This window comes from Haliaeetus leucocephalus, unplaced genomic scaffold (assembly GCF_000737465.1).
Source record: "Haliaeetus leucocephalus isolate CR32 unplaced genomic scaffold, Haliaeetus_leucocephalus-4.0 Scaffold722, whole genome shotgun sequence".
NCBI classification, from domain to species: domain Eukaryota; kingdom Metazoa; phylum Chordata; class Aves; order Accipitriformes; family Accipitridae; genus Haliaeetus; species Haliaeetus leucocephalus.
In genome coordinates this window covers 4,436,363-4,463,965 of record NW_010973158.1, presented here as the reverse complement: position 1 = coordinate 4,463,965, position 27,603 = coordinate 4,436,363, and the positions used below count along the sequence as shown (strand labels likewise).

General features: G+C 37.8%; 1 protein-coding gene across 1 annotated transcript in view; it reads left to right on the top strand.

Annotated features, from left to right (window-relative positions):
- Positions 1-9,270: 9,270 nt before the first annotated feature.
- The window catches only part of RAB3C (RAB3C, member RAS oncogene family), a 121,035-nt gene continuing 102,702 nt past the window's right edge, over positions 9,271-27,603 (top strand). Inside the window, exon 1 of the mRNA XM_010580554.1 lies at positions 9,271-9,498. Within this exon, the coding sequence (XP_010578856.1) occupies positions 9,271-9,498 (228 nt within the window). The remainder of the gene's footprint in view (positions 9,499-27,603) is intronic.

Below are 27,603 nucleotides of genomic sequence, written 5' to 3'. Positions count from 1 at the left end.
CTCCCCGGGCCGGGGCGGCAGCCGGAGCGGGAGGCTGGGCGGCACGGCCCAGCGGTGGCCGCCACCCCGCCGCCGTGGCCGCGGGTGGGTTTCGGGTGGCACTGGGGCAAACGGAGCGGTCTGTTACAGAAACTGCCCTTTGAGCGTTGGTGGCAGCTCCCCTGGGAGTGAATGGATGCCAGATGTCAGGCGATAAGATGTAAGGAGGTCCTACCTGGATGCGCAGGAAGTTGGCAGGGTGTCTCCACCTGTTTATTCCAGGAGCAGTTATCTGTCTGCACCAGGGAGAGATGGCTCGTGGCTAGAACTGGGGATAGCAAAGAGGTGGCCCCTTTTCAGCAGTTTTTATATATGGAAAAATATAATGCCCCTTAGCACTGGAGAAACAGATGCTATCCAGAGACAAATTACATTACACAGAGTTTTTAGCAGTTTCTAGGTTGTTGGTTCAAAACAGTGTATGCTGGTGAACTGTACTTCAGTTTTAATTAAGACCTATTTCATAATCTCTTGCAGGAGCTCTGAGGGCCCCAGACTATACATTCAAACGCATGACTGTTTTTTAATAGAAGATCGGTCATGTTACCAGTGGATTGGTACCAATCAATGCCACTGATTTTATACAATGCATTATACAAAGAGCATTCACAGCAGTCTGCTGTGATTTAAGTTGTGAACTGCAGCTCTGTTAGCTAATATTTTTCATGCTGGGTATCTACTCTGGCAGTAACAGAAATTCAGCCTGAAGGGAAGATCTGCATCCTCTTCTATATGCATACTCAAAAAGAAGTCTGAAATCTTGCATTGACATGGAGCTGGGTTTACTTGACTTTGGACAGGGACTGATAATCTCATAAATCTTTTGCAGAGCAATTGCTCAGAAGTCACATGCTGAAACCTTTCCACCAAAGAGGTGCACTAGAAATAAGCCATTCTTCAGTAAGAATGTGTTTCATTTTTCTGATTGGAGAACAGCAATAATTAGGATGCTGTTTAAAATGCCTAGTTCTGCATGCTAGGGCCATGTGTTGGAAATGTTTCTGTGGTATTTGCCATTTGTTTACACATGCTTATTGAGATGCTGAAGTCACATTTAGTATATATTGGCTTTGGAGAGCATTTCATTAAACGCAAATTTTGCTGGTAAAGAATGACAACTACAGATTGGTCACTATTGCATTTGACATTTTTGATGTGTTGAATTCACTGATGTTGTTAAACAGGTGTGGAAACAAAATGGTGGTACAGCATTAAAAAAAAATCTAAAGAAATGGAAGTCCAGATATAAAAAAATATATGTACTTGACACATATCAGAGAACAGCTTCCTGTTTTTTTATATGATTGTCAGTACAAATGGAATTATTGTTAAACATAAATGAATAAAAGTCAGCAGAAATCACAGCCTTAGTATAAAAAGAGACAGCAGAGTGTTATAAAAAACCCTACAAATTCCACTTTTTCAAGGCTGGTGAGATGGTCAAACAGTCTCTATTTTTAAGCATATCTCATCCAAAATCATAATCACAAGCATCTGGATTTTTTCCAAGATGTGAAAATGCAGTCTGGCAGATGAGGTTTGATTTTCACTTGTAGTTTCTGCATGTTTCTTTTCTTTCTTCTACTTGCACTATTCCCAGCATACTCAAATATTATTCTTATTAAAGATTCCAGTAAAACAATATTCTGTCATGGATTATTCTTCTTAAGAGTCTTTCCGTTTTCCAACATTAGGCTAGCATTGTTGGTCCTTGTTCAAATGTGGTTTAGACTGGCTGAACTAATTGCTTGATTTATCTTTTTAGCTATCTGATTTCCTATTACATGAAACAAATGTAGTTGCTTCTTTGCACACAACGAATTTATGGAACAGTCTGTTACAGAGCTACCATCTCTGAACTGAAGAGCAACAGAAAGAGTCATCAAGTGTATGTCTTTTGATGATGACAAAAACAACTCAGAGGAGAGTGTAAGCATTTTTTTTCCCATTTCCATCAAGCAATAATTAAAAAAGAAAATTAAAAAGTTAAAATATTTTTAATCAAGATGAGAAAAAGGGCCTGTGCAGTGGCACTGTCTTTCTATATTTATGAATTCTTTGTTTCAATCTCAAGCTCATGCCATTTCTCTGTAGACAAGAAGGGCCAACAATTACCAGAAAGGCAGCCCAAACAGTCCTTCTAGAGAAGGAGTTACCTAGTGTAAAAGTTTGCTATTGTCATCTGCTGGATATAATTGGATCTGGGTCAGAGTTTATGACTACTTCTCATTTTTCTAGACATGTTTTCAAAGAAGAGATATAAGTCTTAGTAGTGCTTGTGGCCACGGAGAGGGCTTTGGTTTAGAAGTCAAAAGCAATGGACTCTCCTGTGACACACAGAAGTCTGTATGGTTTCTGCACATTCTTTTAAGAATTGGTCTGAATTAGTTGAAATGTCTGCATATCTCTCAGTAGTCTCCCTTAAGGCTTTCATGATACTTTCAAAAGTGAAGATTCAATAGGAAAGTCTCAGTGATTCATACACTGATTCACTTGCTTCAAGTTTCAGTCCTTACCTAACTGTAGCATGCAAATTTTCCACATACCTGCACATTGCCAAAATAAAAAAGTGGGAATGTAGTTTGGATACCCTGTTCTTAGTGTTTGTCAGAGCATATGGGCACTAATGGTGGCAGTGTGTAGAAAATGCTAGATCTCTAGACTCCCTCTCTTCCACTTGCCAGGGCATTAGATCATTTCAAAGGTGACTGACACCGTAGAGGTGAGGCAAAACTAGAAAGTGGGAAATAACCTGTAAATAATCTGCTTTGCCAAGGAAATAAATGAGAACATTTTCTTCTTAGCTTTTCATATCCTGTTGTCACTGGCAACGGTTATGCCCAGACAAAATAGGTTTATAACAGACACATCCAAACACAATGGAGAAGGGCAATAGCAAGCAAAAAGGCTGCTTTCCCATATTTCCAAATATTGCCAAAATTTAAGAGGTTATTATAAAATTATGATGAAAAAAAGCCAAATCAAAGCTATTAGACACAGGAGTTAGCATGGCAATTCATCTCCTATCACTCAGCAAAATTATTAGGTATGTCAGTCTTGGTTCAAATTAGAAGCACTGGAGTAGAAGAGTGTGCCAAGCCACTGAGGCCACAGAGCAAGTTATACACCTGTTTGTTAACTGATCCAGCTGCATTTGGAGTCAGTAGTCCTCTTTCTGTCACTACCCCTTTTTGGAATTGTATTGTGGAAGCTCGTTCCCTCGCTGGTTAGATACTTTCTAATCTCCAGCACTGAGGCACTCAGGGCTAGTTTATACTCACTCCTTAATGTTCAGTGTCTGCTCCAGTATACATCAGTCTAAATAGTTCTCATTCCTTCATGTTCACTCCAGATTATTATCTAGAGAAAAAAAGTTCATGTTTTGCTTACTTTTTTTTTTTTTAGATTTCTCTCATAAGATAAGCTCTTCATTCTTCTGGTCTTCTTAATAACCTTTTTCTGTACTTTCCAGTTTTAACGCAGCTTTCATAAGCACGCTTGACCAGAATTGTTACTAATGGCATCTCACCGGTGCCTTAGTGGCATTAGTATTTCACTTTGTCTCTTGGCCTAATGCAGCTGCTCTGGCAAATGAGAATCTGCACAGTCTTTACGAGTCTCATGACCCTTAGTGCTGCACTAAATAGGGCAAATGGCAAAGGGCGGTAGCCATCTACTCTTCATTCTCTTTCTTACCCCTGGTAAATCCAGATTTATTAATTTATTTCTACTGGAGTACCTGGACTGACACAGCTTGTATTTTTTTGTTTTCAAAGCCGCACTATTTTGGTGGCTTCATGACATCCTGTGTTAGACTAACCCACTTAGGACTTTATCTCCAGTTCTGCCACTATTCAGAGAAGGGCATTTTGTCATACTACCTAGAGTGGGAATTGGAAATATGTTTCTTAAGCTACCCTTTTCATGGAGAAGGTAAACCTAGGTAAAGACAGACAAATGAGGGCTAATGCTCTAGCTCACCGCAAGTAGGTTCACCAGAATCCATATGCTAGAGCCTTGCCAGAACCACTATTTACTGCACCTTGTGTTCTGCTGTCCTGGGCAGCTGCAAGCAGTGTGGCCACGTTCATGCTACTTCTGCTGATATGAAGCAAGTAGAGCTTCTTTAAAATGTTTTAGACTCTCACCTCTCTGTATCTTCCCAATATTCCCCAACTTGGCATTTCAGTATGCTGCTTATAATAAAACTTGCATTTCTAACTACACCTTTCAAACTGGGTTTTAATATGCTTACACGTATTCATGAATCTAGCCTCATAATACCTTGAAGCAGATAAGCTTCTCCTGATGCTGCCAAGTACATTGGTTCACAAGCTGTGCTCTGCAGATGGCTGTCAATCTGTAAATTCCAAATAAGTGGCTGGTGCCTTGTCCACTGAACTCTGTTAAGTCTTATTAATTGGTCAGTTAAAAATTAGATGATAAGGATTTGTGAGAGCTGGCTGTGGTCTGCATCTGTAGATATTTGTATATTCATTGAGAGCACACCAAAAGTAAGAGAAGTTAAGCAGCTTGCCCAAGATATACAAAAAAGGAAAACAAAAGTCATAGGATACCTCCAAAAGAGTTAGGAATAAAATCCAATCTCTAGATTATTGGTCTGGTATTTTACCTAAAAAATAATTCATTTCTTCATGACTGGGTTATATTATCACAGTGTTCTTACATAAGGATCTTGCTAACATTTTGACAACTCTGATGATGACACTTGATCTCCATATTAAAGACACTCACTTGTGGTGCATACCATCCGCTGAGTTACAAACATTGAATTTTCCTGTTGTATTCCATTGCTTCAATATCCATTGATTATGTTTGACTATATTTTACAAAAACAAAAAAGATCACCTCACAAAAAGCTGCATGTGCAGGGAACTCCATCTTTTTCCTAAAATAATGACTAAAGTCAGTTTCTTTTTAGAAAGCAATGGAAATGTATTTAATTTTACACTGTATATAGAAAAGGAGTGTTGCTCTTTGAAACAACTGTAAATTAGCTAATCAGTGTCTATCTATCCTTACTGTAGATAGAAATAAGGCATTTTCCCTGGGCTTCCTATCAATCTTTTCCTTTTAAGACAAGCCTATTAATACAGTTTTTAAAAGAAAACAATGTATTTGCAGAAGGCACAAAGGAGTGAACCTCAGTATTTTCAATCCCAGCTTTTCTTGCCTTATGCATCATATTTTCAAGGGGCAATTCATCCTGCATTAGGCATCCAGAGTACAGTGCATATGTAAGTACAAACTGAAGTGATGTGCAGGCCAGGGAGTTCATGGCATGCTGCTCTGCTTAAGTGAGAAAGCTGTTCAAATTAATTCTGTCAAAGAATGAGGTCCTCTAAGGCCATAAAGAGTAACACAGCTAAGTTTTTTGTTATTATCATGAGGGTGGCAGGTAAACACATGCTTTATCAGACATTTGTTCGCAACCCTGCCCTGTTTTAAGCTGTTCTTTTGAGATCAAGGAAACAGCTGAACATAGACTTGAAAAATACCTGGGTCTGATATAGAAAACTCTGCTTAATGGTTAAACTTGCCTATGCCCATAAATAATCCACATTTAAGGAGTTTAAAGATGTGCTGCAAGCAGGGAAGCATACAAAGACATCCTTTTTTGTCCTTGGAACATATGTGAGCTGGGGACATACCTTCTCCTAATTTTGGTAAGGAGCAGGCATGTGAGACCTCCTGACTATAGGTCTTGTGATCGTTGTCTTGAGCATACATTTCCCACTGGACTTTCAAGTCTGTCCTGAGTCCTCTAGGAGGTGGGCTGAGACTGCCTTTGTTGCTAACATCCTGATGGGTGTAGGGGTCTGAATAGGGACTCATTCTACAAAAAAGCAACGATGCAATATGCTAATGAAAATAGCCTTGTGCATTCTGTCTTCAATTTTACTAAATAAGGACAAAATTTTACTGAAGATAAAACTCAGTCTGTTTTGCTGAAAGTGATGCTTGTTTAATATACCCATTTAATCATTTGAGAAGAGAACTTTGTCAAAATAAAGGTAAGATTTTTGCTTTCTTGGAAGCAAACAATCATAACATTAGTAAGGTTGGCATGTTTATTTTGTTCTTGTCCATGTATGTAGTACTTAATTACAGGTCTGAACACGGCATTCCTGGTGATTATTTCCAGCATCGTTTCCAAAGGAGGAATGTAACATCAGCACTAGCTTCTTCATATTTCTTTGCCAAGTGCCTCCATAGTAGGGACAAGTCCTATTAGGAGTGAACCAACATATTAATATATCAGGAAGTGGACTATGGTTCATCCCATACTTACCTGAGGTCAGCAGCTTGCATTTAAGAAAGAGAAGCACTGCGGACATATTCACAAAGTTCAAGAGGACCAAGCATCTAGGTTTCCCTTGTAGTCAGCAGAAAAATAGAGACTCCTCTAGAGGATCATTTAGAGTGGAAGCCTGATGTAGGTGATATGAATTGTACTCTGCAAAATCTTTATCTGTGCTCAGTACAGAATGAGTGAGTTTGGTAAGTAATAGGAAAGCCTCAGCGCCCGTATTGAGTCTGATGTTTCTTCAGAGTAGTGCAGGCACCAGTACTTTTCTAAAACTCACTTGGGTTTTGCACATGAGAAAGGATCACTATCAGTAGTCTAGGGAGACTGGCTCTCTAGGCTAAAGTTAGTTTCTCCAAAAAGTTTGAATTGTTATTAATACCTCACTAATCATCTCATGATTCCACAGGTGGGAGGTGGAGAAACTAGTCCTTTGCTATGCCTTTCCTATGACTTTTGCATCCTATAATAGGCAGACATACTCCTACCGCTGAAATAAAAGCTGGCTGCAATTCTGTGTTCAACTTGCAGTACCATAGGCAGAATTATGAGCAAGTAATGAATCCATGAGTTCAAGGCACAGTGAAGATGGTGGTGGTGGGGGTATCTGTTATTTTTTAAGAAATTTTAAGGAAACCATTGCATAGGTAATGTACATAAACACATTAATTTAGAGGAGCACTGAAATTTCTTTGTGGGAAAAGTCTGTATTTAAAACCATCCACAGGAAACATGTTCTTACTCAAGAAGGCTACATAATGTACAAGATTTAGCAAGACTATTATTAGAATCCAGGTCTCCTGATTCCTCTGTTAATTGAATCGTACTGTTTCTGAAGTGTTAGGCATTAAATTACAGGGGGGTGAATTGTAAGGCACATAGGACTGAGGGCAGCAAATTAAACTAAAATTAAAACCCCTTTTTCTAAACCTTAGGCAAGTTGAAGAAGATACATGGAAGGCTTCCTAGGAGATAAAATCAAGAAAGAAAATTACTATTCTTCCTGCTAGAAGTGGTAACTACTGGTTTCATCTGTTGCATTACAGAGAGGAGCCAGAAGGGCTGGTCAGGCTGCTGGGGAAAGTGTGCAGATTACACACTGGCATCCCCAGACGCTGCACAGTCTTTTGTCTGCTGGACTTTATTGACTTATTGTTGCAAACTGTACACAACATCAGCATCCTTTTTACTTTTTTATAGCCAGTTGTGATCAGACTGGTATAAACAGCATTTGATTTTCTTTATCTCAATGTTCTAAGCAAAATATTCCCAAATATTTTTACAATAAGGGAGAGTAGTGAAGGTGGACAGGATCTGTGTCTGTCTTTTGCTGTAGAAATCAGAAAGATGAAAGATTAGTGCTGTGTATGGTTGGTAATATTTAGGTTTTTGTTCTAAAACTTCCTTGTTGCTTGTCTGTGAAAGAAGAAAATGAATATTAAGGCCAATGCAGACACTTAGGGAGCATGCACATAGGTACCCAAGACTACATTTAATCAAGAACTTCAATCACTACCAAATAAAAGGGTAATTCCAAAATCAAATGCTCCCTACTGCATTATTTATGAAATACATATCTTACACCAAATTTTTTCTCAAAAGCTTGCTACTTCCATTGTCTCCTTCAGGACTTTTTGTCCCCACTTCTGTATGCCTCTTCAGTAACCCAAAGAAGCTGGCATACTCATATTTGTACTATGAGGCAGCAGAATTAGCTCAGAAAATTTATACAGTAATTGAAATTCTGCTGAGAAGGTGGGTTAGTGTATAGCCCTCACCCTGGTTCCAGCTGTCCTGTCTGATTGCCCAAATGCACTCTGAGATGTCTAACTTAGAAAGCTTTGACGTGAGCTGCTTTTCCATAAACCTTTATGTTAGGATATGATGTCTGTCTTTCTGTCTGAAATCAGATGCACAAAAGTGTTGCCCTTACTATCGCCAAACTCCAAGAATTTAAAATCCTGTCAGGCTCCCAAAATACTTGGGATTTTTTACTTAAAAATCATATGAGGTGAAACACTACCTAGTTCTATGTTCTTTATTTTTGCCATCTGTTTTTTGAGCATGCCAGCTACAATTTTGATTGGGTTTTCAAGTTAAACTCTGCAACTCTCCTGAAAACCAAAAGTATACTTTTTATAAATGGAAACCATGATCTTTGAAGTCCCTAGAGCAAAATAAGCTTGCTATTTAACAGTATTCAGTAATCTGTGCTTATTCAGGAGTTTTATATGGATTAGAATCTGTATTTTAAGGACTCAAATTTGAAAATATTGACAACTGCCACTTATGATGATGCATTAACATTGCGTATTCCAAAAGTACAGAATAGACTAGAACTAGAAAAAAACAAGAAGTATATACCCAACTCATTATTTAATGGTATGATAACTGAAAGCTGGTAAAGCCAAAATGTTTTGCTTAAGGTTATAGGCATTACAAATGACAGCAGCATATTTACAATAAAATAAATGGTTTAAAAATTTTATCAGATGTAAAACATACTAAGCTTTTGCTTGGAAATATACCTTCTATGTCACAACGCAGCATTTTTCTCTTATTTCCTTCTGTACAAGTGAAGCATCTTTGTTTATATTTTCACTGCCTATTTCATTCTTCACATTTTCTGAGTGTGGATCTTTTAAATGGTACACTCAAGAACTGTCCTGGATTTTTAGAATTATTATTTTTTGGGGGTACCAGTCACCAGTGATGTTTACAACTTCTTTTGCAATCAGGACTATTGCCAGGGATACAAGAATCATAAAAAAGAAGTAAACCTCTGTGAACTTCTTCTTGAGTTCATTCATATCTGGTATTAAAAACTCCAATAAAATATACATGTTTCCAATTTTATATGATACAAGAGACAATAAACTATTTCTTTTTATTTTGAATTACAGATGGCATCTGCTCAAGATTCCAGATATGGCCAGAAAGATACATCTGACCAGAACTTTGATTACATGTTCAAACTGCTCATTATCGGCAACAGCAGTGTTGGGAAAACCTCCTTTTTGTTCCGATATGCTGATGATTCCTTTACATCTGCATTTGTAAGCACAGTCGGGATCGATTTCAAAGTAAAAACGGTTTTCAAAAATGAAAAAAGAATTAAGCTACAGATTTGGGTAAGCCAAAAATAATAATTCTATGAACTAAGCAAGCTGTAGCAGTTTGATAGATAGCATTTAATCTACTGTAGGTTTGCACTGAATGTCATAACCTTTATACATATATATATATATATATGTATGGCATAGTAATGAAAAAGCAGTTAATTATTTCCTGCATCATTTTTCTGTCTTGAATAATAGAGTATAGACAGTATTTTTAAGGTATTGAAATACAGCAGAGTATATATTCTGCATTAAATTCCATTAAGAAATAACACAGGTTGAGATGTATTGATATCTGTACAGTGAGGTATAAACAACTGTGTGATATACAGGCTATTGAAAGTTATTACACTTTATTAAAAAGAACCAGTTAGGATCTGGTTTCTTCCCACAAACATAAATTCTTTTAGGAGCTATAATAGTGGATGCATAACAGAAGGCATAATATTTTGCTCTGTTTGTTATGTTTGTCATCCTGAACACCCGAAACATCTTCCTTCTGCTGAGGAAGAAAATGTGTGGAAAGAGAGTGTAACAGCTGTGTTGCCCAAGTGTACAAAACCCCTCATCCCTTGCCTACACCTTAGAGATGGTAGAAAGATGTCAAATGTAGGAAAGTGTGATGCCAGTGAATAGGTGTTTTTTTCTGCAAACTTTCCTCAGAAAGAAAGGATAGCCAAAACTTATTTATGCAGGAGACTCTCATGCTCACATCTCCTAATTCTTGGGTGATAGGGTGATACTCACTTAAAGGGGGAGGGGGTGGGAAGGTGGGGCAGGGATAGCAGAACATTTAACAATGTGGGGCCTGGAGTTAAAGCTTCATGTCTTTGCTGTCTTCCTTCGGTGCGTGAAGATTTTGAGCAATGTTTCCTTTCTGAGATATTCATAACAGCCTTATTAACCAAGATTTACTTTTTTGGTGCATGAATACAAGTAATTTAAAAACTTATTTAATGATGGGTAGCCATTAAATCTCAGGAAACCTTGGATCAAATATGATCAGTTAATCTAACATGTTTTGAACAGCAGATGAATTTTTTTTTTTTTTTTATATGGCACAAAGGTGATTTTCCCAGAGTTTCCTGGGCTACATCTCATTCATATCTTTTTAGGCAGGCTTCAGCCCTTGATATCTCAAATAATTTGTTGTTCTGTGCCCTCTAGGAATTGGTACACAGACTCTTTGCCTCTCAACTTCTCTCCCTCTTTAAGCTTAGATTCTTGCTATTATGAATATGACAGTGCTACATACTACATAATTGTATGTCATGTGCATGCTTTCACTGCAATATCTTGCTAGTTTCATTGTAGTACTTTAATGCTGGAGATCACATGGTAATTCACATTGATATTACCTTATTATTTTTTTTGTAATGGAGCAATAAAATTGTGTTCACATTATAGTCTTTACACAGTTCTTCTTTTAATCACCAAGTATCTATAATAGATTTTATTGTTCATGTTTCTCCTAGCAAAAGCAGCAACATTAGTTTACAATGTTGTATTAATGTGATTAGTTGACACCAGTATATTTCTCATAATGCCTCTCCACGGCGACTACAAATATGTGCTCGGCTCAAAGCAGTCCATTAATCTAAATGTGTTCAGGGCTATCCATGGCATAGAGAGGATGTAGCAGCTGTAATCTTGCCAGCTGGAATAAACTTCCAGTTCTCGCAAAATGGACATTTTGTTGTTCTTGCATGGCAATAACATGCAGAGTCCAAACAGACTCTGACAGTCCTTGCCTGAAAAAAACTTGCAATCAAAGTGAGTGAAATAAACACGGGGGCTCTGTGTCCCTTAGGGAAGAAGGAACAGAGGCTCAGAACATGGAAAAGACCTTCCTAAAGTCACCTTCCAGGATGTAGGGTTAGAGACAGGACTTCAGATCTTACTTTCATGCTAAAGCTTTTTACCCCAGGCAGCACTGCATCTTGGTTGGGTTTCTTTTTTTCCCATTAAAATTTTAATGCCAGTTCTCAAAAGGCCTCGTTATTGCCAAACTAAGTAAAATTGCAACAGCTCACTATTACTGTTTGCACTTTTTAGATGGAGTATTCTGCATTGGAGCATTGTGTTGAAGTTATGCTTGCTAGTAAATCAGTTGACTGTTGTACCTCTAGGACCTTAAATAAAATCAGTTAAGTAGCTCAGAAAGCTATTCCAGTGCACAAAATCTGAAACAGAGCACTAGTACCGCATCTCGTAAGCTGTATCAACAGCTGTATTGTTCGTTCCTAATATGCAGTATCTGTAACATGTGTCTATATTATATTATTTTATTACTCTTCTTTGGTTATGCAAATGTCTTTCTAAAATGAATAGTACTCCTGCAATATCCATCTCCATTTCCAACTGCATTTATGAAAGACCATTTATACTACAGAAAATATAAAATTGAATGAATCATAGTGAGTGTGATTTGATGTTAATTCTGAGTAGAAACATGCATGAGGTTATAACACTTCCTTCAAAAGCACTGGCAAAATATTTGGTGACATCATGTGATAAATGACATTGAGCATATATGAAAAAAAAATGTTCTGAAAATCTCACAGGTTTGAATAGTCAGAAGAAACTGGAAGTGCAACTTTAAAATGTGTTCTGAATGACACACATTTATATGTATCTTATCTTACAGATAAGAACTGCATTAATTTGCCATGTACTGCAGTGAAGAAATACACGGAATGCCGCTGCTCTGCTGTCCTTGCCTGGCAGTAAGATGCAGAAATGTGTAAATAGTAATGCTGTTAAGTCACTAAAATTCCCTAGCTAGAGACACAGTTAATCCAACATTTGTCCAGTTACAATTTGGTACATATTCTTCTTGGGTAGACATTTAAACTTTGTGTTTAATAGCCCTTTCAGCATGATACTTTGTGTTCAACTTGAAGCGTGTTGGAGCTTGAAAGGCTGATTTCCTCAGAATAAGATTCTCATATAGTTACCAGCGAACAGTGGAAGTTTATTTGAAAGTCAGCGTGGGCACTCAAGGGAGCAGTCATTATTTCTTAATAAAATTCACTGTGGGATTATCACAGATGAGCTAGCAAGGGTTAACAGGTTGAAGTAGGTGCTGTTTTACACACTGGGATGCCCTGCAGGTCTTTTGTTTGGAGGCAATGGTGTCTTATTCATGGATTCAAAGGGCCTGAATTGAATTGTCTTCTTTCATTGTTCAAGTCGGGGAGGATGGGGCTCTCTCTAGTATTTACCCCTATATCTTTTTCATCTAGTCAGAAAGAGCCTGTAGCATTTGGGGTTTTTTTGCCTTCTGAGCCAAACACCTTCTTTCCACAATATTTCTTACTGGAATTGAGAGACATTCAGAGTTCAAGTACTATATTCATTAGTGATAGCACATTACCTTGTCATAGGACCACAAGCTGGCCCTGAAATTTTGTTTCACAGCAAGTTATAAAAGTGACAACCCTTGTATGGACATTACCAAAACAGCATATTAAGAGGGTTTTTACCTTTTGAAGGAGAGAAATCCATAAAAAAGGCATTTTACGTAAAAAGATATTGACTTCTCAACAGAAACTATAAGAAATTTTGGAAAGGAATTGTGTCTGTATGCGGCACATAGGTGCATAGTATACAAGTCCATCAGAGGGCTTTGGGATGTTTACAGTGTAAAATAATAAACAGAAATATGTTTTTCCTCCATTTGGTTTGAGCTAGTAATACTAAAGGGATGGGACTGGAAGGCTATAAGGTCCTTTTGGTTTCAAACTGCTAGATTTCAGATTACATTGAATTTAAAAAAAATGGCTTGTCAATAGTAATTCTGACAAAAATACACACTAAAGAAAATTATTAAAAGCTCAGGGGTGCAAATCAGAAAATAAAATTAAGTTTAACCTTATAAATCTGTCACTGTATTCACTGTATAAATCACTACATTCCATATACCCTGTTGCTGTGAGGCCATAAAGGATTGCATTACTTTGGTAAACTCTGTCAATGGTTTAATAGAAATAACAGGCTGCTAGAGCTTATGGAGAAAATATACGCTAATTTGGACAGTAGAATTCGTTAGCTAACATTTGTCAAAATAAATCATTAGAACGGGGGGGGGAAGGGAAAAATAAAGTGCAGATATTGATTCCTAGAAAACAGAATAAGATTTGCAAAGATGGGTCAAATTTGTTTAACTGACTGTTTAAAATTTACTTGATAAGAACTCTCAGTGTTTTCTAACTGATTTCAGTACAAATTTTGTTTGAGGAATAACACATCAAGTTTTCCCTCTCTGATCTGTTTATTACACAAAAATGTTCTAACTGCATTCATACGGCAATACTTGCATAGTTTCTATCAGATTGCCGCACATTGATGCAAGTATGAAATAAGAGCACTGCACTGCCTTTTGCTGCTTAGACAGCTTTTCCCTGGAATTAGGCATAGACTTCATGGACTAGGTATAATGATCACACACAAATAAAAGATATCCTTCTAGAGAAGACAGTGTAAGAGCTGCTGCCATCAGCATATCCTTCCTAGAACTGTGTGTGACAGTTTCATTTGATACACAAAATGTTGCTGTCTCCACATCAACTGTTTTCTATAAATTGTCATAGGGGCTTAGGGACTAAGTGAGAACTAGGTTTTATGAGCTGAATGAGGAAATCCAATGGCATCATTCAATAATTAAAGCTACAGTAGCTGTTAAAAAAAAGAAAATCAATAAATTTCAGGCACCTGATTTTTTTCTCTACAAGCTCCCTAACAGTGCTTTAGCAGTTGTTGTGGTTTAACCCCAGCCAGCAACTAAGCACCACACAGCCGCTCACTCACTCCCCCCACCACCCAGTGCGATGAGGGAGAAAATCGGGAAAAGAAGTAAAACTCGTGGTTTGAGATAAGAACGGTTTAATAGAACAGAAAAGAAGAAACTAATAATGATAATGATAACACTAACAAAATGACAACAGTAATAATAGAAGGATTGGAATGTACAAATGATGTGCAGTGCAGTTGCTCACCACCCGCCAACTGACACCCAGCCAGTCCCTGAGTGGCAATTCCCCGCCCCCCCTTCCCAGTTCCTATACTAGATGGGATGTCCCATGGTATGGAATACGCCGTTGGCCACTTTGGGTCAGGTGCCCTGGCTGTGTCCTGTGCCAGCTTCTTGTGCCCCTCCAGCTTTCTCACTGGCTGGGCATGAGAAGCTGAAAAATCCTTGACTTTAGACTAAACACTACTTAGCAACAACTGAAAACATCAGTGGTATCAACATTCTTTGCATACTGAACTCAAAACATAGCACTGTACCAGCTACCAGGAAGGCAATTAACTCTATCCCAGCTGAAACTAGGACAGCAGTAAAAAGGGGTTCGTTTAAAATGAGAATAATTGGGGGGGGGGCGGTCTGTGGGAGTACCAGTATGAAGGAAAATTGCCTTGATATTGGAGTCTTTAAGGGGTGTCCTACAGTAACTTGCAAGTATGGAGGCAGTGCAATATTGCAGAAATATCCTGTAACAGTGGCTAAGGCTATAGCATCAGTTCAAGAATCACTAAATACACTGGTTCAGAAGAAAGGTGGTGAAAGCTGAAGCAATAGAAGGGGACTTAAGAGTAGCGTGTGGAGATAGCAGATAGCAAATGTAGCAAATGTTTCATCACAGGAATTTCAGCGCCTGATTTTGTCACATCTGACTCATCTGAGTATTTTTCATTGGTATGATAGCCACATCAAAGTTTATTTTTGATTCCTTTCTCAGGTGCTGGTGAGAATGTGTAGCTGCTGCTTTGAATACACAGCCCTTTTACATAACGGTAGTAAATCAAATATTGAAAATGAAATTTCCTCATCTCAGCATGAAAACCAAATGTGTGTCAGGCAACAAGTGATTTGAAGATAGCAATATAGAAAGCTGAGAACTGCAGGGGTTTGGGATTTCTCTGGACCCATTCATACTAGCAAATTAAACATACCAAGACTGTCCTGTTGCACTGAGTCCAGCTGGCATGGAATAGCTTTTGTCCATATGTTTAAACTCTTAGTTTCTGAGAGAGGAGGGACACATCCAGATTTTGTATTGGGAAAGGTCTCTGTCCTGTGCTAAGTCCTAAACCTTGCCCAGGAACTGTTTGGCAGAGTGCTAGCAAGCCTGGGTCAAAACCGTGCCAGAAAACATGCTGGCAGTTTAACGGTATAGACAAATTCCATAGCCTCGAAATGCTTCCTGGCTCAATTTAATGTGCTGTTGTAGGTGCGGACTGAAAGAGCAGCAGCTCCAGCCAGCCTTGGGTTAGGCTGACCTGTCTTCTGTGGTGATAAGCGATACAATGTGTTCACAAATGTTGTTGTGTCAGAAGGCTCAAAAGTAACCATTCCTGGGAAAAGATGGTTAATGGGGAATGAGTGGTGATGGCCAGAATGCAAATTCTTTCTCGACTTTCCCTGTTAGCTGAAACAAGGTGAAATTCTGGGCAGTTTTTGTTTTGGTTTAAGCTGCCCTCGGACAGCTGAATGTTATCCCAGTTGTTGCTGGATATAGTTAGCCTAAAATATTCCCTTCCTTCTCCTTTGTTTATTTCTACACAATATGTATCTTTGAAGAGCCATGAATAATATTTACCTGGAAGTTTTCAGGTAGGATCCTATTTTCATACTGCTGTATTATTTCATGCAGTGCTTCTTACATCTTCACTGAGAGCTCTTCCACTTATGTGCAAGTCATATTTGGTATACTTTATTTCTCAGAAATACTGGCATTCATTAATCATTGTTTTTCCATAGTTGGTTTTATTTCCCCCCCCTATTTTTTGTAGCACCTGGAGTCTTCAACAACAAATATTCAAGATTTGCACAGCTAAGGGAAAGCCCATTATAGTACAGACAGTACTGTGTGTTCAGGTCTCAGTCAGAGAACTGCCAGGAGTTTTTAATCTTTGTGTAGCTTGGGGATCTTAGTTACATCCAGAAGTTGTATGTTTTCCTTAATTCAGGGATTCTTAGTGCTCTCTTTACCTTGCCCTGTTTATTCTGTATTCTGTTTCTTGTACCTGTTCTTCTGTTGATATTAAAGGTGCACCCATGGATCCAATTCAGCTCAAGTTTCCATTGTTTTAAGTAAGTAGGCAAGAAAAAAAATAGTGGAATAATTCACTTTTAGCCAGTCAAGTGGGAATGAACAGGTGGGAAGGGGAGATGGCTAAAGAAGATACTTGTTGGGGGAAATAAAACTGCTTACCTAAAAAGCAGACAAGACAGCTTGCCTTTTCTCTAAACTTTAGTAGATACTAGTAGTTTATATAACCTAAATAGCGTATACATAATGTAGTTTATATAGCTTAAAGTTTAAAGGCATCAGAACAGAAGGAAATATAAGCAGAGACTGAGATGATAATATGGGTGCTGCTATTTGAAGTTTGACTGCAATGCTCATACAATGAGGCATGATGAGAAAGAAAGCACCAAAGAGTCTAAGTGAGAGTGGGACCAAGAGTTTATGAGACAGGGTACCATAAATAGTGTAAAACCTCAGAAACAGTTACAAATACTGCATGTGATATCTTGTATTATTTCCTTGCAAATCACACTGCAAAAGTGGTAACAGATGTGATACTGCAGTCCTTTACTGGAAAAGACAAAACTGAACTCCGTAAAACTTTTTGCAAGAAATGCTACCTTGGGACCTATTCTGCATGTAAAATATAGATGCATCCATTATAAACAATATACATCTTGTAAACCACTAGATGTATTACTTGTATAGAACCAGGGCCCAGTCTCCAGTGCCAAAGAAGATCTTGGCAATGTAAAAGACATACTCAGTTTAAACAGACTTCAGTGCAGAGCACATGTTGTACACTTTGTGAGATTGGCCACATTGGCCAGTGATGGCACTTTGAAAATTTATATGCTTTTATTTAAAAAGTAGCACTGGTTATTCAAATATTGATGTGACATTACAATTTTATTGCTATAAAAACTACATGTCTTGAGGTTTTCAAACATTGGCTTTAAACCCAACTCAAAAAAGGATGGTGCCTATCACTTCAGCTCCCTGGCTAAAAAGCCCTGTGGCTTGATCCCATGTGCTTGCTCTTACTCATACGCAGCAAAGTGGTTGCATACTCCTGGCCTGAGATAGTTTGGAGAAGAAACTTGAGGTGAATGTCAGTCCTGCAACTGCAACTAGCTTTAAATTCCACTATTTTTCCCAATATCCCAATGGTTATGTGAAAGCCTTCTGTAATATTAGGTCAAAGTTTTTACTCTTTTACAAAGTTCTATACTTTACAAAACCCCCCATTGCCTACTTCAACAATTTTGCTGTATAGCTTTGTTTGCAGCACAGAAATCATGCCCCTGTGACCAGCTTAGCACTATATATATCATAGCTGGACTTTAAACATTCTCTGACAAAGATTCCTGTTATCAGTGAAATGATACATCTGCATTCAAAGGCAAAGATTAATTGGAAAGAGAAGGTGGCATTTAGCATAATTAAAATACTAAATAAAGCTTATCTCTCTCTTTAAATGGAAATTTTCATGGGGATTCTTTAAGAGAAACTGAGCTAGTTCTAGAGTAAGACACTTTCTAGAACACTTTTCTGCAGTGTGTCTTAAGCAGTTTTCTTTATCAGACTCCTAGGAAATGCATCCTGCTATTGTTTAGGCCAAAAAAATCATCATCCTGCCAGACCTAAAGTAATTGCAGCTCTCCCTAACCTGTGACCAGGGAGTCCAGTATAACATTTTTCCAGCTGCTTTTGCCTTCCACATCATGATCTGCGAGTCACCAGCTTTTTCCATGTAGGGAAACATATACCAGTGGAAGAACTGTCATGGACCAGCACTCACATGTGTGCAAGCATCATATAGATGCTACATAGGCTCCTTAAAAACTGCTGATGAGAAAGGGGAAGGGAAGATAGAAGTGTCTTTCATACCTGTGTACCTGAATAGCAAGACCTTTGATTTTGCTCAAGTGAGGAGTCAGGATGGGAAGCAAAAAGGGCATGGAATGATTTTTCTGTGATAGGGGTCTGAAGCAAGAAAAATAATGTTTGGCTAATATGAAAAACAAATAGCCTATTTTAATTGTCCAGGCTCAGTAAAATCCAGAGAAATCTGACAGTACACTTTAAACTGTGAGGGGCAACTTATATTTACTAAGCTATTATTTTAAGAAACAAGAACAAGTCTATTTCTAAAATGGAATTAACGTTGACAGCATTCCTTAAAGTGAAATTAGCTGTGCTGCCAGGTCCTGTGAACCATTTTACCGGCACATTTAAGACACCTATACAGCTGCAGTGAATCTACAAAAAAAAAAAAAAAAAGCCCATACAGGCTCTTTGCTGCATTTCAATGAGATTTGTGTTGTAGATTAGAGCAAAATGTTGCACTCTTGCTGTGCAGTTGTTGCTTTGAAATCAGAGTACCAGAGCCTTGGACAGGAGCCATAATGTAAATACCATGGAAAGGGGAGGTAGAAACAGTATTTAAAGCTCACTTTTGCCTTCTCCTGCTGCTCAGTGCAAGCTGTTTCCCTGTGCTGTGTTAAAAGAGCTTGAAGTCATTCTGAAATTATGCTGGGTTGAGAGGGGCACAAGTGACTGAGGAAGGATTGGGGTCACACAAAAGCAAGTCATTTTTATTTAATGCTACCCAATTTGCATTATGTTCTGGAAGGAAGCTTAAATGCATTTTGTAAGAAGCCAGACTGTAAAGGGCTCTGTGTCACCTCAGGATAATGTTTGTAGTAGCTAACACATTATGGACAATGTACCCAGCTTTGACATGTGAAATGATGACATCAGGCAAACCAGCATTCCTGGAGAATTTAGCTCTGTATTTACACTGTTATTTCTTGGTCAGCTAAGAAAAATCAGTTAGGATATTGTTTGTGTTTTTTTTCTAGCGGAGAGGCTGCTTTTTCCACTTATCTTTCTTTTCAGTGTAGTTGAAGGCTAATCTCCTTCAATCTTTTCTGAATAAATATATTGTTCTTCTGTAATCATTTAGGTATTTTCTGGTTTAACCCAGATTGTTTTATTACTCACTGCTCATAAACAAATTCTTTCCAAAGTTTTTACCTGTTAAGAGTTTATTTATTCATTAATTGCAGCTTGAGAAATACAGAGAATTCTGCCTTGATGAATTCAGTCAACAACGCAGATGAAAGTTGTTGATAGTGTAACTTAGTCAACTTGTTTGCTGTAAAGTTAGGATGGTACCTAGATATAGAGAGTCCTTACTTTACTACCCATCAGGTAATTACTTAGGTGTATTTAAAAAAGAAAAAAGAATTTAGTCTGTCGCAGGAAATCAGTTGTTCTGTTCTGAGAGCGAGAATGATACTTGGTGGACATTTTTCCCCATATAGGCTGGATGCTATTGACTTTGGTTTATTTTATTTGGAAATAAAGCCAACCTTGAAGAAAGGAATATGAAGTAACCTCTCATAGGGGTTTCTGGTTTTCCTTTCTGGACAGTTTGGTCTGCCACACTGGCTAGCGAGGCCTATATTTGTTCAGCTTAATGAATCATTCTAGGATGAGCTATGCTAAAAAAAAAAAAGCCTGGAAGTGTAATATTTTATAATTCTATATTCACCTATAACTAGGATTCGTATTTTCTGCAGTGTTCTGAAATCTTCTGGGACTGCTTATTTCTAACCTCTTCTCCAAAAGATATTCAAATTCTAGTCATCATACCAGACTTCTTAACAGCAATAAGTGCCATTTGCTTCAACTGTAATTTCTTTGGAGAAATTGTTCGTGATTAGGTTCCTAGATTTTAGTGGATACGCTCACGCATGAGACGGCTTCACCTATGTTCAACTGTGAACTACAAATGTGAAAAGTGAGAGTGAATTGTGGAAGCAACCCAGTTAGATGGATGTAAATGTAAGATTCTTTAACTATATGAACAAAAGGAATCAAGGACATTTACTGGAGAAGATGGAGTTTAGTAATGAAAAGAAGGGTGGGTAAGGAACTAATGACGAGCTGTCTTGAAAGCAGAGGTCATCAGACTTAGAATGCATTGTGGAAAGGTTTTAGGACTTGAATAGTTAGTAAACTTAATACATAGTAGGTATAAGCTAGTAAAATTTGTTAATGGTAGGAAGCTGGGAAGTGTTACCAGTATAGAAGGGTATCAGTATATTATACAGAAAAAGATAGTGACTTTCAAGTGTCAAGTAATAGAAATGGAATTTGATTTAACAATTGGGCACTTTGGGAACAACAATAAGAAATTAATTTATAAACTAGAAGATCTGGGTAGATAAGAAAGAGAAAGGATTCTTACCAACCATCCAGTGAAAAACAGTTAATATGGCTCTTGCATGTGCCTGGTGAAGTATTTCCAGAGGAAATGGGACTGGTTTATTACCTGGAGTAGAAAGGAACTCAAACTGAAGAGAGGTGCAGAAAAATCTGATTGTAATGAGTAGAGGAACTAAAGGAAATGGAAGGAAACAAAAAGTGTGGCTTTTTTACTCTAGAAAACAAAGGCAAGAGTAGTGCTTTGTTTTTTGATGAAGTAATTTTTTTCAATAAAAGTACTTAATTTTGTCCAAAATGCACAATTCTCCACTGAGAAACAGTTTGGATGGGAAAAATCTGTAGGCAGGCCTGTTTACATGACATCAATGCGCTGTTAGAAGAAACCTGTAACAAATTAACAGGATATACACTGATGGTCTGTGTAACAGGCAGAGGCATTCATGAATTGCCTTAGAAAACATGTGTGGAGTTGGGCTGACAAATGGCACATGCACTGTTCTGAATGCTCCCAGTTGCTCCCTCCCCAGACATACAGTGGAAAGCAATGCTTATATGATATTTTGAATATGGCAGTGGTCTTACTTACAGTACCTCAAGGACTCAAGTATTTTGTCTTGCTTCATGTCCATGAGCCACCATCCTTCTTCCTGTTCTTATTTAGGCTAAATTCCTTTCAGACATTCCAACCATGCAGGTGCTAAGAATGATTTTTTCACAGCACTCTGCTTCAGGCAGTTTAATGAAATGAGGGGGTCATTAGCTGGCTGCATCCCATAAGACAGAGCTGGTGACAGGTAGGAAGAATCATAACAGAACTGTGACTCAAGGGCAATCAACACAAAATCAGTTTGGTCATTGGATATGATGAGTCTGGTAGACAATGAAACTCACTAGACAGCAGTTGAGTGCGAACATGTCTGTTTGCCGTGTTGCAGGGAGTATAGAATCTATCTAGGCAGAAAGGCATTAAAAAGATCATATAATGGCAAGGGGAGTTATAGTTGCTTTGGCTGGGAAATGGAAAGGCTGAGAAAATCAGTATTGTGCTAATTAGAGGGGAAGAGAGAAAAAAATTATGTGATTGAAGAATGTATGAGGAGTCCTGTGAAAATGAATGTCAGACCTGAAGCAAGACAGTAATTAACAGCCTGAAGGATAAAAAGACCTTACAGAAAAGTCAGATAGTCCAGGAGAAACACCTCTATGCTGAAGATAATGAATGCCATTATAATTGTACAGGAACAGGAGTCTTAAAATCTAAATGGAAGAAACAGTGATAGAAGATGACATTTGTTTAGAACACCCTTAATTGGACATCAGCTCTGGGGGTTAAACCCATATACATTTAGAGCTAAAATCATGAGCACTGCTTGCTTTATTTGAAAGGTTAAGACAGCCTACTGAAATGTCCTGTTGTAAACCAGCCATTATAAGGGCTGGTCTATATGAGAGGAATGAACCTACAATTTTAAAGGGTTAGAAAGAAGAATCTCTTCACACATTCTGTCAGTCCCATACATGTAGACAAGCAATGGAAGTCCTTGCTAAAGGACATTGCACATGTTAAAACCTTATAGGAGTTAAGAGACGTGTGGGCAAATTCATGTAAGAGATAGATACTCACTGTGAGTATTTACAGACATAGAAACTACTTCTAGCTCAGGAAATCACAGAGCTGCATGTGGTTGGAGGTTAGGGGGATGTTAAAAAGAATTGATCATATATGTCCACCTTGCTGTTACAGTGTTCCCTAAGCATTTAATCATCAACACTGTTACAGAGAATAACAACTAGATACACTTTTGGTCTGACCCAGCAAGACTGGTCATACATAAATGTTTATTTACCTGTGAAACAGATCAGTTCTTTGCCTTCTCCCAGGAAAAGCTTCCCTGCTTTTTATGAAGCTAGATTTCCTACCTAGAAAAGTGCAAGAAAATTCAATCATAGCCATTTTAATACTCAGGCCTCTGTTATGTACAAATGAGTCTTAATTCTTTGAAAATAACAGGATCCAGGGAAATAGGAATTTTACCTGCCTGTCCCTTACAACAAGGCTTTCTGAGAGCTGTCATGTAGTAGTACACATGTAAACACAAAATAGGTTGGAGTTGAGACATGGCAGGACTGCAGTCTTCTTGTTTCACCACGGTCAAGGATGCAGCGTCAGGAACTGGGTAGATTCCAGGAAATCTTACAGTAATACTTGTTTTGATTCCAACTTTTAAAGGATTGCTAAGAGACTAAAGTTTGTATAACTAACTTGTAGTTCCTGATAGATTACGTACTAGCTTTCTTTTGCTAAATTATACAATTTCTTTACTTCTTTTAAAGGGTCAGATATCACAGTCTATTTCTCTCTGAATTCCTTTAGCAATCCTAGGCCCCAAAGCAGTGGTTCTTAGCTGTTCATATTTGGGCCCGTGGTGTCCTGTAGGACAGCCAGACGAGGTCTGTGAAATAACCATAGATTAAAAAACAAAATACTTTCTCACACATGTAAGCAGGGAAACAAAATGAAGGAAAACTATTAGTTTACATTATTAGCCCAACCTGTATTTGGCTAGAAATAAAAACTCTTGTTGGGCATCTCTGAAAAAAAAAGTTGAGTAATCTTGACTTAGAAAGCCCTATTTTCCCTCTGCAAACACAGGAACGCTACTATCTCCTACCTGACTTGCAATAACCATTCTCTCTTGAGCTCTTGGTTTCTTTTTTCTTCTTCCTTTGTATAAACTATGGAGTGAACTCCATAGCACAGCACAGCACTTGGGACTTAGTTCTTTGATATTTTCCATTTTGTGTTGCCCACTAGGAAGTGAAATAGAATTCTATGATTTTTCTTCTCTTTTCATATAAAAGAATAAGGAAATACATACACATTCTTTATAAAAGTGGGAGTCGGCTTTCAGAGAAGTCTGGCTTACATTTGCATAAGGAGATTGTTGTATTTTGAACATATTCTGGAAAGACACTAGGGGCTGTCTCTGTTGACAATGATGGACATAGTTCATCATGATGAACTATTAGATGGTTCATCTAATACATCTTTTGTCTCAGTGCAATCACTTTGCAAAGCAGTTTCCAGCACACAATGTGCTACTACACAAAGGGTCTCAAACACAAAGCAATGACACAGAACCACAGCATGGCAGCCCTTGCATAGTAGAAACAGGCAGTCTTTTTCTAAACCTTTTTAAGTTTGGGGGCTTTTTCTTTTCCCTTTTGCTTTTTTACCTGATTTAATTCTATGTAGTACAGTGAGAACATAAAGAGTACCCAGTGGGTTTGCCTAATTTACAGCCCAACTCCAGATAAACTCTGCTGAATACAAAGGTAAATTTGGGTTTTTTTTCCCTTTGTACAGAAGTTCTTAGGAAATAGGATTGTTCTGCAGGCCAGGAGAATTTAATTCCTATGGCTGTTTCTTTCTGATTATGCAGAAGGGAGCCTGTGTTAATGATTTGCCCAAATATAAGTTTCAGCAGACCAAAATGAGTGTATGTCTTTTGTGAGAACTTGAATTTTCAAGAGAAGCATTCATCTTTTACTATGGCTGTTTCTTTTCAAAGCATACAGTTAAATCCTCAGGTACAGTCCAGTGACACAGGGATATCTTGTTTAGTGTGTTTATAAACATGGCCTACGTAGAATGAATTTTAAATGCTGGAAGTTTCTTTTATTTTAGCAATTTAAAAAAAAAGGATAGTGTCACCCACATAAAATGTCCATTAGTATATCTTCCATTGATTTTTCTCATTAAACATAACTCCAGACTTAAATAATATAGGATTTTTTTCTGACTGCCTTGTGGATTTTTTCAGTGGTGTATGAACAAGGGGTTTAAAAGCGGTTTACTGTTTCACAGTTTTTTATCACACGTAACTTTTAATCATCCTCTGTGGCAAAACACTTCCAAACCTGAAAGAACCAATGTTGAACTACTGTGATTCATCCTCTTGGTAACCCAAATTGTATCTCTGGGGCTGCCAGATTGCTAGCATTTTGGAGATAAATAGTCTCTGTTTTCTGTTTGTGGAAGGCATTTGGTAGTCTGGCTTTGAATAGGCTAGGGAGGAAAGAAGTAAGTTTAACAACTTTTAATGTCCTTGAAGGTCTTAGTTTAACTGATTGATAGTCTTTTTTCCAGAACTGAATCACCTGTAAATCTAACTTAGCAATTACCTTATAATTTGCATCTCTTGTAACAAATATAGCCAAACTCCTTAAAATGAAGGATTTAGGAAAGGTTTTAGCTTCATTACAGCAAGGAAACAGGTGAATTTGACAATACTATATTAAGTTCAAGATCTAATATCAAGAGCTGTGACTGTTGTGACTGAGTCAGCAGCTACATTGTAGGAAAGTCAACCTCTGACTATTAACATCAGAAGATTTTCTCTTACACAGCTAAATTGAGTGATGTTTTCTGGACCTATTCTGATGAAATTTCCACTCAGCTTTCTAAATCTGATAAGCTTGTGGGCAGAACTCCCAAACCTGATGATGTTTGCTCCTGAGTAGTTCAAACAAGAAAGCCTTCAGGAAAGTATGCAATAGCAACTTATTTTATCTTTTCTGGAATTGTAGGTAACTGTTGCAGTTAGGGACAGATGTTATTTGATATACATCAGTGTTGTTCCACCAAAGAGAAAAGAAAAGTTAACAAGCTTAGTAAGGTGGAGAACCAGGTTTTATATTGGAAAATGAGGGAGTGAGAGGTAACACAGAAGCGGAATCAGAAACTTAAGGTATTACTCAGCTAAAATTTAGGTATCTGCTCTAAGCTAGTAGTCTACCACGGCTCTATAACTGGTGGTCAAAAATATCTATCTTCAGAAGGTGATTTATTCTGTGCTAAAATACATCTCTAAAAGAAAAATTCCCCATAAAAATTTCCATTTTGGAAATGTATGTTCTATTAAACTGAGGCCTAAAATATAGTAAAATAGATGCTTATTTTTCTAGATGGCTAAATCCCACCCTTAGCAGCTGGAAAACAAAGGCATGCCTTTGACAACAAGAACAGTTAGTCGTTGAGAGATTACTCTTGGTTTAGTCATGGCTTTCCATAATTTTTGCAAAAATCTGTATGCTGTAAATTAATGACCACCAGAGCACTTTGGGCAGGTTGTAAGTAGCACAAATGATGTTAAGGAGACAGTCAAGAACTGATGAATCAGTGTTACGCACGCAGAAACCTGCTTTAGCTGAATGACATTGCTGAGATGACGCCAGTGGTTAATAACATTAAGGCATTTTTTATTAGAAGCAGGTGCCTAGGTTCTCACTCTGAATTTCACTGTCTGGTGAAGAAAAGGATTTTGCAGAAGAAGATTAAGCTGGGTACTAATAATTATTAGTCAGCAAAGTTTTGAGCTCAAAGACATGAATATGCCAGCTTTGTTAAGTTTTTGAGAAAGGGAGTAGGAAAGAAAGTGGTCATCAAGGCAGAATCATTAAGCAAAAAAATAAAGATTTCTAATCCCACTGTGTATGAATAGATGCTTGCATCCATTTTACGGAAAAAAGTTATAATCATGATTTGGTCTCATGTCTCTATGGAGACCAAATGATGTCTGAATTTTATTGTAGTCATGGGTCTATCTTGAAAAGCTTTTGTGGCAGAATCCAGAATATTCTAGAAAGTCTCTATACTTTTTGGTCCAGAAAATGTTGCTTGTGCTGTATTTTTACAAAAAGGTGGAGAACTGAGAATAGAGCTCACACAATTTGGTTTGGGTTGAGGTTATATTTTCCAGTCCTTCAAAGATAGGTCATGATACCTGTTGCAGGCTGCTGTATTTAAGATCCTCTGTACACTGCTAATAATTTCCAGAGGTGATGTTTGTGATGGATGCTTCCCATGGAGAAAGAGGCTGCACTTTCTTAAATTTGCTATTTATCAAGCATTTCTGGGCATAATTTTTGGTAAGCAAAAACTACTTTTGTTACATCAGTGGCATAGTGCCTCATAAAGAACTTGCTAAGGCAGTTGTATGATTTCTTAAGCCTTTTAAAATTTTTGAATGGTCATTTTTAAAACCACTTCTAAGAGTTTTCTTCTTTCCCCAAAATCTTCTACAAATGGCTATGTTTTTGCATTTGGAAAAGGATCACATAGATTTTTCCAATTGGACATGGGCCACAGGACTCCTGGGGCAATAACTGAGATCAAGAAGAAACTTTAAAGTGACCTGGCAAGAATTTCCTTGTTTTCTCCTGTTATCTGTGGGAGTGAGCAGGAATCTGTGCTTCATAACCGTAGCTTAGGAAAAAGATACGTAATTAATTCTCTCAGTGGTGACTTCTGCTCACCAATCCATTTTCTGATTTGTTTATATTTGTCAGAGAACACTGTGTAATGCCTGCTGCCATTCTTACTGTTAATTATCTGGACTGTAATTTAGTTGTCCCTTATATTGTTCTGCATCAGAAATCTTAAGTAGTATTTTTTCCTAAAAGCCAGGCATTTCCTTTGAATGCAAGCCAAGATTCTGCAGCATATGTCTTAAATAAATGAGCTGCATGTGATACTAATCATTTTGGGTTTCTCTTTTTTGGTCTGTAATAGGCTTTGGCACAAATCTGTACTTTCCTGTGTCTTTTCAAAATTATTTCTGGGGCTCTTCAAAGGGGAGAGTTATAATTCATTTTTGTGATTTGGCCTCCATGCCAGTAAGCTGCTCACTTGCATGAAAATATCATGCTTGCCTCTACCATCCACGAGTACATATTTAAGAGAAAATGTGTTCTTTGTCTTTGTACTCCCTCCTGCTGTCGGGAGCTTCCAGAATTGAAATCACTTGCAAGTGAATATTCTGTCAGTCTCAGATCTCCGTTCTGC